The 15844-nt window shown below is 46.9% G+C and overlaps 1 protein-coding gene across 1 annotated transcript in view; it reads right to left on the bottom strand.

Annotated features, from left to right (window-relative positions):
* SNRNP200 (small nuclear ribonucleoprotein U5 subunit 200) overlaps positions 1-15844 on the bottom strand; it is a 69775-nt gene that overhangs the window by 1935 nt on the left and 51996 nt on the right. Inside the window, exons 32-44 of the mRNA XM_032229010.1 lie at positions 14068-14259; positions 12866-13044; positions 11775-11926; positions 10920-11028; positions 9953-10061; positions 8399-8588; positions 6835-6999; positions 6589-6710; positions 5027-5170; positions 4715-4891; positions 3337-3497; positions 1865-1946; positions 283-375 (exon numbers count right to left, since the gene is read on the bottom strand). Of these exons, the coding sequence (XP_032084901.1) occupies positions 283-375; positions 1865-1946; positions 3337-3497; positions 4715-4891; positions 5027-5170; positions 6589-6710; positions 6835-6999; positions 8399-8588; positions 9953-10061; positions 10920-11028; positions 11775-11926; positions 12866-13044; positions 14068-14259 (1875 nt within the window). The remainder of the gene's footprint in view (positions 1-282; positions 376-1864; positions 1947-3336; positions 3498-4714; positions 4892-5026; positions 5171-6588; positions 6711-6834; positions 7000-8398; positions 8589-9952; positions 10062-10919; positions 11029-11774; positions 11927-12865; positions 13045-14067; positions 14260-15844) is intronic.

Below are 15844 nucleotides of genomic sequence, written 5' to 3' on the forward strand. Positions count from 1 at the left end.
TGGAAATCTATTGGCCGGTCCTCAGGACAGAAGAGCCATGGCTGCTAGCGAGGCCCCTTAGCTCTGGGGATAAAAGGCAGGGGGTGGAGACAAATAGATGGGACAGACAACTATTCATCTTCCAGACGGATGGACTTTTTAGCCTGCGGTGAGAGAGAAACTTTTTGCCGGGGCTGCCAGCGCTCCTAATAAAGGAATACTTGAGTTCACTTCAGAGGGTTGATCGTGTTTGGGCAGCTGGGTCAGAACAATAACCAAGACTGACGTAGATGCGTGTCTTACCTTGGCCTTCTGCTGCAGCGTCAGTCGCTTGATGGAAATGAGGCTGTTGGATTTGGAGTCGCCAATCACCACCCACCAGCCTTCCTCGCGTTTCTGCAGGAAAGAATCAACAAAGAGGACAAAGTGAGGCGCACAACGACGGTGTATTCTCAGCCCCAACAGACCCTTGCTTGTTCTGACCCAGCCTTTGCCAGCAATGAGAAACCATTTACTGACGAGTAAAACAGACCCCTTTAGTCAAACAGGGAAGGAACAGTCTTGTCACATTGGATAAAGCTAAAAGTAAAGGTTTCCCTTGCACATACGTATGTGCTAGTCGTTCCTGACTCTAGGGGGCAGTGCTCATCTCCGTTTCAAAGCTGAAGAGCCAGCGCTGTCTGAAGACGACTCCATGGTCATGTGGCTGGCATGACTAAACACCCAAGGCGCATGGAACACTGTTCCCTTCCCACCAAAGTGATCCCTATTTTTCGACTTGCATTTTTTATGTGCTTTCGAACTGCTAGCTTGGCAGAAGGTGGGACAAATCACAGGAGCTCACTCCATTAGGTGGCGCTAGGGATTCCAACCGCCCATCTTTCTCATCGACAAGCTCAGCATCTTAGCCACTGAGCCATCGCTGTTTAAACATCATGTTGGATAAACAACCCCAAAAGTAATAAGTCACAAAGGAAAGTTTTTCCCCCTTCTAAAACGGGGTAAGAACAGTCTCTGTTCAATGAGAACTCAAGATAGAAAGTCCTTGCAAGGATTACTGTAAAATCCCCGTTTTCTCCCGATCAGCTGGGACTCGGGAGGCAGAGAATAGATGGGGGTGGGGCCAGTCAGGTGGTATTTACCGGTTCTCCCAACTACTCAAAATTTCCTCTACTGGTTCTCCAGAACTGGACAGAACCTGCTGAATACTACCTCTGGTTTAGAAGTTTCAAAAGTATAGAGTATATGCATATATTTATTTACTTTTTTAACGGGTGCAAGAATATATCAGAAGCGTTCTACGAGTGCAGGTTATAGAAAAGGTTGGGAATATCAATAGCACATAGACTTTACAGCCCTCTCTACGCCGTTTGCAGAGTCAGCCTTTTACCCCCAACAATCTGGGTCCTCATTTGACCCAACTCGGAAGGCTGGAAGACTGAGTCAACCCTGGCAAGATTCAAACTACCAAACTGCAGGCAGTCAGCAGAAATAGCCTGAAGTGCTGCACTCTAACCACTATGCCACCAGGAACCCCTGGTCTATGTCTTCTTTTCCCCGACAGCCGGCTTATTGTTTTCCGTTGCTCTCCTCTCCTCTCTAAGCATACACACATCTGGGATGGGCCCCATCTGCTCCTCCCCATCACTCAGCTCAGGCCCCGAAGACAGCTGCCTCTCCACCTGGGGGGTGAGGGGGTGGAAGGCCCCAGCTTTGCAACTGCCTCTGCTTCCTCATCAGAGCCTCCCAGAGTTGCCCCGGGCTCCTCCTTCCCCGGCTCTGCTGCTAGCTCTGCCGGCAGCTGACAGGCCACAACACTCAGCCTCTCCTAGAAGCTGAATCATCCATAGGCTTCCCAGAATCTTTCCCCAAGGACCCCACTTACCTGTGGGAACAGTGGGGCAATCACGGGCCCGGTTACTTCCTCCTCTCGCTCCAGCTGCACCAGCACGACCACAGGTCCTCCACTGGAGAGAGAAAGCAAGTAGTAGACTCACATGTTTCCCCAGCACTGTTTGCAGCCTTCGCTCCCTTCCCAGTCCGCTACAAGCCAAAGAGGCTGCAGGAGCAACAGAGGACTAAAAGCTTGGCGTTTCCAGCATGGGATCCTGTCCCAGATTTTTTTTTTTATTTTTTTATTTTTTTATCTCGAGTCCTGGTGACTGCCTGGACATTTTCGGAAGTGGTTTGCTATTACCAGCTTCCTCGGAGCTAAGGGAGAAGGGCTGGCTCAAAGTCCCCATTTGGCTTTGTGTCTAAGGTAGAACTAAAATTCAACAGTCTTCCAGCTTTTAGCCAGGTGCCTTAACTATTACACCAGCTCTCACAGAAAGTTTGCCACCTTTGTAAGTTTAAAGTTAGAGAAGGCGCCTCTGAATGCCCAATTTTATTTTAAAAATGGAGAACCTGAAAGCTATGAGAGAGTCCAAAGTATTTCATGCTCTTCTAAAAGTAAATTTAAATAGAATAGAATAGAATAGAATAGAATAGAATAGAATAGAATAGAATAGCAGAGTTGGAAGGGACCTTGGAGGTCTTCTAGTCCAACCCCTGCTTAGGCAGGAAACCCTACACCACTTCAGACACATAGCTTTCCAACATCTTCTTAAAAACTTCCAGTGTTGGAACATTCACAATTTCTGGAGGCAAGTTGTTCCACTGATTAATTGTCCTCACATCAGGAAATTTCTCCTCAGTTCCAAGTTGCTTCTCTCCTTGATTAGTTTCCACCCATTGCTTCTTATTCTGCCCTCAGGTGCTTTGGAGAATAGCTTGACTCCCTCTTCTTTGGGGCAACCCCTGAGATATTGGAACACTGCTATCATGTCTCCCCTGGTCCTTCTTTTCATCAAACTAGACATATCCAGTTCCTGCAACCATTTCTCATATGTTTTAGTCTGCAGTCCCCTAATCATCTTTGTTGCTCTTCTCTGAACTCTTTCTAGGGTCTCAACATCTTTTCTACATTGTGGTAATCAAAACTGCAGTATTCCAAGTGTGGCCTTATAAAGTGGTATTAACCCTTCACGGGATCTTTATTTAAAAGTTCTGTAATAGTTCCTCAGTACAAATTGTTGAGAAGCTGCTTACCAAATTTGTCATTCTTTAGCTTGCATGCATGGGCACACACACACACACACAAACAACAACAACAACAACAAACTAGTTCACTCCGAAACCGAAGAACCCATTGCTTCTTTTAGCTTCAGGCCCTGTCCTCTCCTTCCTCCCCAGCGGCCGAGTCCATCCCACCAGTCTTGCGTCCGTCAATCAGCCGCGATATCAGAAATCAAGCAAACTGTAAGTTGCATCACCCAAGCCCTCCCCCTGCAACCTTCCCGGCCCCTCCTTCCTTACCTGTGGATGCTCTCCTTTTCCACCACCTCGTAGGAGAGCTCGATGTTGGGGTAGCGGTTGCAGAAGCGAGCCACGTCTGCAATCTGGGCGTCGGAGAGCTGGAGCAGGATGTTGCGGTCCTCGTCTTCCATCTCCATGATGTCGAACACGCTCTCCACTCCCTGCGCAGAACGACAGGCAGGAGGTTGAGCAGGCAGCCCCCCCCCCCCCAAAGGGGAAAAGCCTCCGGGTTACAGTGTCATTGAAACACCCCCACACACTCTTCAGTATCAGCTGACACACAGAGGAGAATCAGTTGGAGGCCTTGTGCTCCCACTTATGGGGTTGCCATTGCTTTTTGGCAATGGGCAGCCGGAACAGAAAGAAGCAGGATGAACCCACCCTACAGGCAGCTGTAGCTCTGGGGGCAGCTGGGCAGTTCTTGATTGAATAAATTCTCTGAACTGCAAGCAGTTCACAGCACACTCTGTAAGTATGTAAGTCTAACTGCTATTGCTTGCTTGCTTGCTTCCTTCCTTTCCTTCCTCTCTTATTCCCTTCCTCCTTCTCCTTCCTGGTATCGCAGTGGTTAGAATGCAGCATTGCAGACTGAATCTGCCCACAGCCAGTTTGATCCTGACTGGCTCAAGGTTGAGTCAGCCTTCCAACCTTCCAAGGTGGGTCAAATGAGGACCCAGATTGTTGGGGGCAAAAGGCTGACTCTGTAAACCGCTTAGAGAGGACTGGGAAGTTCTGTGAAGTGGTATATAAATCTAAGTACTATTGCTATTTTCCTTTTTTCCTTCCTCCCTCCTTCCTTTTATTCCCCTTCTCCTTCCTGGTGCTGCAGTGGTTAGAAGGCAAACTCTGCCCACTGGCAGGAGTTTGATCCTGACCGGCTCAAGGTTGACTTCTCCTTCCGTCCTTTCGAGAGGGGTCAAATGAGGACCCAGATTATTGGGGGACCACATGCTGACTCTGTAAACTGCTTAAAGAGAGACGTAAAGCACTGTGAAGCGGTATGTAAATCTTAAGTGCTAGTGCTATTTTATAAGTTGCGCCCCTCCCTGGTTCCCAATTACTCCTCAGGGAAGCCCAGAGGCAGCACCAGACCTTCTCCTAAGCTCAGCCCTTGGGAACTCTAACCCTTCCAAGCCGGTTGGTTAGTTTTCCAGTATAGCCAGCCCAGCTCAGAGTTCTTCAATTCAGCTGGATATAAATCTTGTAAATATATGGCTTTGATTTAAATTTTTTTTTAAATTCTCATGCAATTGGGGACTTCGCTCTGACTATTTTCTGCTGTGCCCGATTGCTAAGGCCTGCCGTGTCCTTTCCCTGGGCTGCTCCGTTGCTCTTCCTTACTGAGCTACAACGGTAGAGCCCAAGGGTCGATTCTCACCTTCTCGGTGCAACGCCGGATGTTTTCGGAGGTGAAGTGCGGCAGCTGCTTCAGGTAGGAGTCCTTCGACCACATGGCCTGGGTGACCATCTGGGCCAGCTCCATGGCCGCCAGGGCGGGGCTCAGCCAGCCGTTGCTGGACAGGACATCGACGCAGGCTTGGATCAGCCGGATGGCCTGGGGACAGGAAGACAACAGATTAAGGGTGCCAGGCAAAGCCCCTACCGAGTCAGCCAGCCGGACCATGCTCCTGCCGGACCCGAAGAGGCAAGGCCCTCTTCCTCCCTCTTCTTCCTCCCTCCCGTTCTGTACCTTGCTCAGGATCTCCTCGGTGTCTGACTGGAGCTCTGCGCTTAGCTGCATCCGTGACAAATGCGCTTGCAAAAGGAGGTTGGTTTTGATGTGGGGATCGTTGAATTTGGGGTTGTTCAGCTTGTGGGGCACTTTCTGGGCCAGCTGGAGAAGGAAGGAAGGAGGAGGGTCTTCTAAGCATCAAACACGACCATACACTAGCACAAACTGCCTGTCAGGCCTGCAGCCATTTTTTTCTTGTGGATCTTTGGCCTGCCACACTTTCCATTATTCTACTTTGCATTTTCTATGGTGGGAAAATGGGACGGAGGATTGTACGGAGTTAGATGCTATGTAGCCTTAACAACATTATTTCTAGAAAGCCAAGGTCATCCTTTGTCTGTGCACTTCTGCACCTGACCAGAACTGGATGGGTGGAACTGCCACCATTGCAGTGGGAGATGGGATCATATGGTGGACTTTTGGGTGTGGGGGCAAGATCTTGAAGTTTCAACTGGGTGGGGAAAAATCGGGAAGCTTTCAGATTCAGGTTTTCCCAGATGTGCCAACATGGCTCTCTTCATAAATTGGAACTTTGTGGAATGCTTTGCCTTGGACTCTGATTTACTTTTGGATGCTACTTGGAACCCTGACAATTCCATCTCCATTTGCTACCCACCAAGGTCCCACTTTCATTTTATCAAAGAAGGATTTAAGCCAGGGATGTCAAACTTAAGGCCCAGGAGCTGGAGCCGGCCCACGGGATGCTTACAGTAGATCTGGCCCATGGAGCAACTCTAAGGCCCTCCTGAGCTCTGTTTTCACTGGCAGAGAGTTGCAGGAGACCGTCGCAGCCAAAAACGGAGCTCGAGAACCCGTTTTCACTGGCAGAGCCTCAGGCCACCACAGTTGCGTCCAACATGAGTGAGGTTGAGCTGGCCACACCCACACTGCCCCCCGCAAGGTAAAACACAACCCTGATGCATCCCTCAATGAAATCGAGTTTGGCACCCCTGATTTAAGATATTGAAATTGGAGCATTCCTTGGGAAAAGGTGCCTTTGAGGGGGTGCAGGAAACACATGGGATTCTGCAAGAAATCCGCAAGCTTCTTACAATCTGCTACGTTGATTCTGCTAATGGATCCCTGGAGACAATTGTCATTCTATACATTTCTCAACAAACCAATTAAGAGAGAGCAACTGTGGCCACCCATTTTTTGCTCGTTTTTGCCCCCTCCCCTACCAGCCCCAGGAACACTCTACAAGCCCCCTAAAGGCTATGCATGCCCTTTTTTGACGAAAAACATTCAGTTTTGGGGAGGTCTGCAGAGTGCAAAACCTCTTTTTTTTAAGTTTGCCTCTTCAAAATCTTGGTGCATCTTATACTCCGAAAAATATGGTATTCATCTCCCTGCCAGACTGACTTGTTAGCCTGCGGTGAGAGAGAAACCTTTTGTCGGGGCTGCCGACACTCCTAATAAAGGAGTCGTTGACTTAAATACAGAGGGCTTGTCATGTTTGGGGACCTGGGTCAGAACAGTCAGGAACCTCCCATGGGATACAGAGATGATCATTCCCTTACCTGCCGCAAGAGATTGTCCTCGTGGTGCCTAATAGGAATATTCTCATATTCCGCAGCGTTGGAGATAATTTCAATCAGACCTCTCACTTTGGTCTTGGCATTCAGGGACATGCTGAAGAGTTCTAGAGCGGATAATTTGAGAAAGGAAGAGAAGCTGCATCAGATCCCGCGGTCCAAGGCTGGAGGCTGTGGCAGCGAGGGACATAACGCACAAACGCACACCCCTCTCTCCCCCAGACCCATTACCGATGGTGGTGTAGTTGATGTAATAATAAGCTGCGATCATGCCCAGATTCAGAGGCGCCACGTCCATTTCATCTTCCACACTGATGCACTTGGACTGCTCCAGGTCACTCAGCGTTTGCTCCACTAACTCGGAAAGATGATCAGAGAGATGCCGGTGGGACACGCCTGGGCAGAGGAACAGATCAAAAGTCAGAAGCTGCAGGGTTTTGAGATACACTCCCGCGGACTGATCAAATATTGTTAATATTTGGCGTTATTAGTAATCCTACACATTAGGAATATTAAAGCTATAGTGGAATAATAAGTAATTCTTAAAATATTAAATGATAGCATTTAGTAGGGGATAATAAATATATGGCATAAAGAAATGTTATTTATGTTTAAATGAATTACCATATTTTTTGGAGTTTGAGATGTATCTTACCCCCCCCCCCCCAAAAGAGGGTGTAAATTTGGGTGCGTCTTATACTCCGAATGTAGCTTTTTGGAAGCGTTTTTTCAGCCCTAATGAGGTGCTAATGAGTGAAGCTCTAGATTGCTTTTCCCGGGGTTTGGGGGTTCGTTCCAGCTGGGAGAAGCCTAGTACAAAAGATTTGAAGACTGCTTTAAGAGGTACTTCTTTTGTCCAGTTTCTATTTTTGGGAGATAAGTCTCTCAAGGGCAAGGCAGAGAGTTCCTATCTGAGTTTTCTCAATGGTTTCCTTCAGGCAAGCGCTTGAGCTGGTTTGTTCATTCAGCTTTGTTACATTTTATAAGGTGTGAATTGCTTTTGGCTGAATGCCCAGAAATCTTAAGCTTATTAAGATTTTATCTGGCTGCCTGGGGAAAGGAAAAAAGTGGCAAAAAGTGTCATTTTATTATATTATTGTGTTTGCTTGCTTTTCTGGTGCTACGGGAATAAAAATGAATACCTGGTAGGCAGAATTCCCCCCCCCCCCCTATTTTCCTCCCCAAAAACTAAGGTGCGTCTTATACACCGAAAAATGCAGTAATGGAAAAATGATAAAGGATTATGGAAAGAGACTAATTTTGTTGGAGTTGGAAGATTAGATAGTTCTCCTCACACATATGTGCTAGTCGTTCCCGCTCATCTCTGTTTCAAAGCAGAACAGCCAGCGCTGTCCAAAGACATCTCCGTGGTCATATAGCCAGTATGACTCAATGCCAAAGGCACACGGAACACTTTTACTTTCCTACCAAAGGTGGTTCCTATTTTTCTACTTGCATTTTTATGTGCTTTCGAACTGCTAGGTTGGCAGGAGCTGGGACAAGTAATGGGAGCTCAGTCTGTTATGCAGTGCTAGGGATTCAAACTTCTGATCGACAAGCTCAGCGTCAGTCACTGAGCCACCGCTTATACTTATATTTATGCATATTTGTATCACTATTATTAGTGTTGTTTTAAAAAGACCCAGTCACTGTCCACAAAATATGTTTATACTGGAAAAAATAAAAAATGTATATTAAAAAAAAGTCAGAAGCTGCATATCTGGAAAGTTTTGGAAACGGTCCAAGAGCTGACTGGAATGGGTCGGGGGGTGGGGGAGGCAGGGAAAGGAATCACCTTGAAGGTTGTAATAATTGGGGTTCTGGGTCATCCTGCGGTACAGGAAGGTCCAGGTGAGGTAGTCCACCGCATCCTGCTTGTTCTCAATGGTCTTGGTGACAATCTCAGCATTGAAGTGATCGTGCATGCAGTGGTCAAGGTGAGACTCCACCGGAAGGGGCTCATAGAGGAACTTTTTGAAGAAATCCTTGAACGGAAGAGCCAAAAGTTAGCCTGGGGGTGGGGGAATTGCCTGCTTAAGATTAGGGGTTCAAAATTCCAGAGTGGAAGAGAACCTGCTCCAAACAAATCATGCTAACACAATATGCAAAATGAGGGAAGGATCCCCCCGCCTGGTCCTTCAAGGCTGTAAGTTTTTGCAAGCCAAAGTCAATCAAGTGGGAATGAGTTTTCAGGCTGAATGACCAAGATCTAATTTTCTGACCTCCAGAGGTTTTCAATTATTTAAGGACTATTTAATCTTGAGGTGGCATTAAAAAAATCTGCAGCAACCTCACCAGAAAGAATATCTCCCAAACAGGAATCAGAACCAATCAACAGCCAGCTTCAAGGGCAGACTAACCGAGAACCGGTTCCCTTGGAATTTCTTCAAAATAGATCAATCAGAAGTCTATCTACATAAGGAATTAACTTCCTGGAACTCTGGAGACAAGGATAAAATCAGAGAGCATCTTGCTACATTCAAATACAAGAGTCCAGGTAGTTGCTATTCATTGCTTATGAGTTGCTGAGATGTACGCTCCTTAGCAGCTGACTCTGTCTCTGAAAATGCCAACCAAAGTTGTTGGCAAAACATGAGGACCCCAGAAAGCTGAGTGTTGTGGCCCACCAGCCGCCAGCAGAGCTGGCAGCAGATTCAGACAGTGAGGAGGTTGAGGAGGAACATGGGCCAATCCTGGAGTCTGGGGAAGGCTCTGACGAGGGCTCTGTGTCGGAGGCAGAGAGGGGGCTGAGGCCATATGCCAGTTATCAGCTGCCTTCAGAGTCAGACATCAGTGAGGCAGAAGAACAGCTGGAACCTGTTCCCAGTGTGAGCATGTGCAGAGTTGCCAGACGAAGGGAACAGCTAAAGAGGTCGACTTAGGAGGAAGGCCATATGTGGATGATGAATGGCCCCTCCCAGAGGGAATAAAAGAGGAGCAAAAGGGGAGTGGAGTTTGCAGGAGACAATTAGTATTAGTATTTAATAAATTTATAGGCCGCCCAATCCCGAAGGACTAGTTTGCTTAATTGGTTAGTGACTCTCCAAGATTCCTTGCCAAGTTCTACAGATCTCGTCCTGGCAGCTCTCCAAGCCAAATAAGGTCTGTGACTGTAAATCCTCCCTTGAAAGACTTTGCTGGATGGGAAGGAGCAGAATTCACAGGAAATTTAAAAAAGCAGTTTTTGTTGGAACAAGGAGTTGGCTTCATGCTCTCGAGAAGCCTCGTCAGAACACTGAGATTGTGGCCACTCAGCTTGAAAGCTCTTCACTGCTAGGAGTATGCCAAATTCTAGGAGTCCCAGCTTCTATGCAGTGAAGGAATCTACCTACTTCCCATCTTGGCTCACCTTCTTGGACCCCTGGCACATAATAACGCAGCGTCCTTCATCATCCTGTAACGGGCGGTTAGCACGGCCCACCATCTGTAGGACATCATAGATTGGATAATCCACATACCTGGCACAAGGAGAATGATTCACTGTTGAGTGAATTAGTCAGTTAAGGACCTGGTTAACTGTTTGGGGGCAAATCTGCAGACTTAACCTGTGATTGTAATCTAGCTGGATTAAATGATGTTTTAATGTCTTTTTACATGACAGAGGTTAGTCGTAAACAGAGACAACAGCTGTGATTTCAACTAGTTAGCCCCGCTTACTTTCTCTGACCTTTTTGTGAATGGATTATATACCTTTAACTGCATTAAACATAAGGTGATTAGGAAAATATTAGAATGTGCAGAAATGAACAGATTAACACTGGCAATTAAGGAGAAAGAACAACCTGAATACTATATGATATGGGAATTATTTTATCAATGATTGGAGAATAAAAATGGAAGTTAGAAATAAAAGAAGGAGATTAAAGAAGAGTAGAAAATATGTTAAAATAGAAATATAAACAATATGATAATGGTTAGTATGATGATGAGGATTATTATGCTCTCCCTCCCCCACCTCTCTCCCCTCCCCAGCCCACCTCAGAGGGTGGTTGTTTTTGTTGTGTGGAAAAAACAGGAAGAGGGAGACTTGTGGGCTACCTTTGCTGTCTTGAGTTACTTATAAACATAGGCTGAGTCTAAAAATTGGGAGGAGCTACCACAGGAGATGTGATGTCACAGTTTGTAGACTCATCCTATTGGATACTGGATGGAGTTAACCCATGCATGGATGCTATCTCCACCAACTTTGGAGAATAAAGAAAACCCCACCAAAAGGCAACCCAACCCAACTCCCTCTTAATTCCCTCCATCGCGCCCCAAAACGCAACCCATTTAGTGGCGGTTCCAGACAACCCAACCCAGCACTCTTCACTCACGCGTGGATCTTCCCGTTGTAGTATTGCGTGTCCATGATGATCACCAGGTGGGCAGCTAAGTTCATCCCCCAACAGAGGCTCCGTGATGCCACCACTACCTGGATGGCTCCTAGGAACAAACCACAATAGTTTTATGAGAAAAACATTCAATACTTAATACTACGTGTAATTAACTGCAGCAAGAATCACATATGCACAAAATTGGAAAAACAAAAATACACCAACAGAAGAAAATGTGATTTAAAAAAAGTATTAGAATGTGCTGAAATGGAGAGACTAAAATAAAAGACAAAAGAGAATCTAAGTATTAGTAAGTATGGAATTTATGGTACAAATGTCTAGAGGAAAGAAGCAAAGAATAAGAAAGCATTAAAGGAAAAAAGATTAAGAAATCATAAAACCGCATAATTAATAAGAGGGGGAAATGTAAGATATATTGAATAGAAATAGCACAGAATAATAGTTATAAGAGGAATACATACATAGAGATGTATTTTATAAAAACAAGTACATTGAAAGAGCAATATGTATAGAAGAAATATAAGTATAAATTATCATCTTAGTAGAAGTTAATTAGGGCATCTTTCGGAAACCTGACCACCAGTTGGGACGGGGACCTGATTGGACCATGTGATGGACATGTGGGTTCAGGAGAAGGAACTTTGACTTTACTTTGGGTGGGGAAAACCTGGGGGCCTTTCAGGTTCAGGTTTCCCCAGATGTGCCAATCTCTTAATAAAATGGAACTTTGAGAAAAATATTTTAATAAGAAATGATTTTTTTTTAAAGAAAGAAAATTCTTGCCTCAGAGTTTTGCTTCTGGTGGGAGGCATTACTTGGAACCTTGACATTTACCTGAGCTGAACAGCTGCTCCACCACTCTTCGTTCCATGGAGGTCAGCCCCTCGTGCAGGTAGCCCACCCCGTTCACCACCGTCTCTTTCAAGGTGTTGTCGTTCAGCTTGTCCAGGTAGGGGGCCACGTCCTTCTCAGTGCAGTGCAGAAACCTGTCGAGACGGGAAACAAAGCAGATCAGAAGGGCCAAGCAAGCCAGATCTTAGTTAGCTTGCCCTTCGCGAAGAGAGAGAGAGAGACAGACAGACAGACAGACAGACAGACAGAGGCGGAGCCTAGGCTGTCTGTCAGCCCTCAGATGGAGAGTCAACAGCCCCCCAAGTCTGGAGGTGCTTGATGAGGAAGAGGAGGAACAGCTGGATCCAGTGCCTGGTGCGCGGATGCAGAAAAGGCAGAGAAGAGAGCAATGGAAATCTATGGGTTGGTCCTTGGGATGGAAGAGCCACCATTGATAGCAAAGCTCCACCTTAGCTCTGGGGATAAAAGGCAGGGGGCTGGAGAGAGAAAGAGAGAGGAAAAGAGAGAGGGAGAAAGAGAGAAAAGAAGAAAGATAGGGAGGGAGAAACACAGAGAGGGAAAGAGGAGAGAGAGAGGGAGGGAGGGAGGGAAAGACAGAAAGAGAGGGAAAGAGAGAAAGGGAGAGAAACCAAGAGCGAGACAGAGAGATGGGGCAGTTCCCTATGTGTGAAGGGCAAACTACCCTGCAAATTAAGGCTAAGAACAATAGCCTGGAGCAAAACAGCCTCTGAGATTATATCAATGCAATCAATTGCTGATGCACTGGGACCTATTGAGAGAGGGAGAGAAGAAGAAAGGCAGGGAGGGAGAGAAGAGGGAAGGAGAGAGAAGAGAAATTAAAAGAAAGGGAAGGATGGAAAGAATGAAGGAGGAGGAGGAGAGGTCACACAGCATTTAAGATTTAGTCTCTCAGTCAGTGCAAAACAGGAAAGGAAACAAATGGTGAGGAGAAAGAGAGAGGGAAAACCCAAAAAGAAAAAAGATGAATAGATATGGCAGACAACTATTCATCTCCCTGCCGGACGGACTTGTTAGCCTGCTGTGTGTTTGGGAGCCAGGTCAGAGCAGTCTACCTGTGTCTCTGGACATCTGAAGCGCAGGTGGTGAGGATGTCGATGGCCGTCAGCCGGGTCTGCTTGCGAGAGGGGACAAACACGATGACCGGCTTCTTGGGGGAATGTTTCATGATGGCGTGGTAGACAGGCTTAGCCATGGAGAGCAGGCGGGTCTGCGTGTGGCTGATGTTGAAACCCTGAAGAAAGCAAGGGAAGGAAACAAGAGACAGAAGATGAATAATGTCAAATCTACTGGCCGGGCAGAACTTTCAAAGGAAGAACTGCAATTAAAAGCCCACTAACAGCATGGAAAACGAAGCTGAGTTTTTGCTTAGCTCCAGGAAGGGACGGAAAAGGAATCTGTTTCACCTAAGAACACTCATGGTGTCGTGCCCCCATCGGAGTCTAAATCTACAGAGGAAATGAGCCAGAACGGAGCTGCTGGAGATCGAGGGGGCAGCTTCATTGGCTTGGGAAGAAAATGGGGAGGAGCAGGTTCAGTAAGGCCAGGACCTTTCAGGATTGGGACAGCATGTAGGCAAGGAGGAAGGAGGACCAAGAGAGGCTAAGCAGTGAACACAAGAGACAGAGCTCAGGCGAGGAGCAAGGACCACCTCCTCCTGATCCAAGAAAACGGAGAGTGGAGAGAAGGCAAGAACAGTGCAGACTGAGATGGCCACTCAGGAGAAGAGTGTTCCTCCCCTCTTCACAAGGCACACCTGGGGAATGAGCCTTAAGAGACGCTGTGGGGAGAGACATTTGTCAGGAACAAACACTGAATTCCCATTTGAACCTTCCTGGACTCCTTGCATTCTTCCTAGATTTCCGGGTTACTTGCCATGCTCCCTTGCTTCCTAGATCCTTCAACTTGCCAGGCTGGATTTCTTGCTGTGCAACTGTGGTGTTCACAGAATTAGGCTGGACTATTTGCAGCCAGAGACTGCTTGGTTGGTGTGTGTGTGTGTTTGTGTTTGTGTGTCCGTCCTCACTTTGCTCTGGGACTTGCCAGAAACATGGGAGCGTTTGGGAAATTTGGAGCAACAAAGGGGCGGTTTGAAGTGCCAGCTGCCTGTGATATCTCTGTGCCATGCCCCAGGTCATCACACAAAGCTTCTGTCAATCAATGAAGGTGACCACAGAGGTAACTTGATCAATGGACCGATTTGCAGGAGGAGCTCTGCGTGGTCAGAGCTGCCCATCTGAAAGAGAGGGAGGCTTACCTGGATGTGCAGCTCCAGAGGAACAGGGCGCACATTGGGGTGGAAATTGAAGGTGGCCGTAGCACTGCAACCAAGCCAATGGGCCACATCCTTGGCATTGGACAAGGATGAGCTGAGGGCCACAATGCGGATGGGCCGCTCGATCTGCGAGGAGATGTAGCGCATTCGGGAACAGATCACCTCCAGGACTGGCTGTGAAAAGAAACAAAAAGAGAGAGAAATTGAGTCAGGGACATCCAATCTTCCTCTTACAGTTGCCGCTATTGAGCCAGGCTCTATGTATTCAATATGAAATAAAGCACTCCACAAAGCCAGAGCTGGAAATGCTGCAACAATAGTGCCCACACATGCCTGCCCGACATGTGGCATAACATTCCGTGCCCGTATAGGTCTTATCTGCCACCTACGGACATACCATGGCCAGCCCACAAGCGGTTAGATGCCAAGGTCCTCTTTGAACACAATGGATGAACATCATCATCTATTTGATACCACTAATTTTTCTTGCCTTGTGTAAAACCTGATTATTTTCTCATCACTGAGTTTCATTTTCTTAGATAGGGTCCAATGTTCTAGTTTCTGGAAATCCATCTGCATCTTGAGCCTGTCTTCTGGGGTGTTGGATGTCCCTGCCAGTTTAATGTCATCTGCAAATTTGAGGAGTTCCCCTTCTATCCCTTCATCTAAATTGTTTAGGAAGAGTACTTGGGGGAATCCCACTACTTCTTCCCCTCCATGTAGATGTACTTCCATTAAGGGCTATATGTTGAGTGTGATTTGTCAGCCAGTTACAATTCTACAGCTAATGTATGTTTTAAAATCCAGACATGATGTCAGGCCTGCAGCAATCTTTTCTTTTGAATCTTTGGCCTGCCACTTTCTATTATTCTACTATGCATTTTCTATTGTGGGAAAAGGGGAGGGGGAATTGAACAGAGTTGGATGCGATGTAGCCATAACAACATTATTTCTAGAAAGTCAAGGTCGTCATCCTTTGTCTCTGCACCTCTGCACCTGACCAGAACTGGATGGGTGGGACTGCCAGCATGGCAGGGGAAGATTTGGATCATGGGATGGACTTGTGGGTGTGGGGGCAAGATCTTGAACTTTCAACTGGGTGTGGAAAACCGGGAAGTTTCAGATTTGGGTTTTCCCAGATGTGCCAACATGGCTCTCTTAATCAATTGGAACTTTGAGCAATACTTTGCCTTGGACTCTGATTTACTTGTGGATGCTATTTGGAACCCTGACACATGATTTATAAGGAGGCACAATTTATCGCTGGAATTAAAACTACTGTGCTGTGTTTACCCAAATTAAGACAGGGTCTTATTCTCTTTTGACACCCCCCCCCCCAAAAATAAGCACTTGGCCTTATTTTTGGAGAGGCCTTAATATTTTCGAGGTGAAGGAGGCAGTGAATGTGGTCACCTCATGGCTGCTGCTGTGTTTTGCGTCGCTGGACTTGCCGCTCTTTTTGCTGCTGCCATTAGCGTGACAGAAGGGGCGCAGTAGCTAGAGTTGCAGGAGCAGCCATTAAGTAAGGGCATGTAGGGTGCATGGGGCATGTTCCCGTTCCCTTTCCACCCCCTCTGGCTTCGCTTCCTCACCTCATGTTGTTTGTGGGACAAGCAACCAGAGGAAATGGCAGGGACCAGCTGCTCATGCGGTTAAATATTTTTGGGAGGGCTTATTTTCAGGGGAGGGCTTATTTTAGCACATGCGCGCTCAAAAACCCGATTGGTATTATTATCTGGGAAGGTCTTATTTTCGGGGA

This window comes from Thamnophis elegans, chromosome 13 (genome assembly GCF_009769535.1).
Source record: "Thamnophis elegans isolate rThaEle1 chromosome 13, rThaEle1.pri, whole genome shotgun sequence".
In the NCBI taxonomy this organism is placed as follows: domain Eukaryota; kingdom Metazoa; phylum Chordata; class Lepidosauria; order Squamata; family Colubridae; genus Thamnophis; species Thamnophis elegans.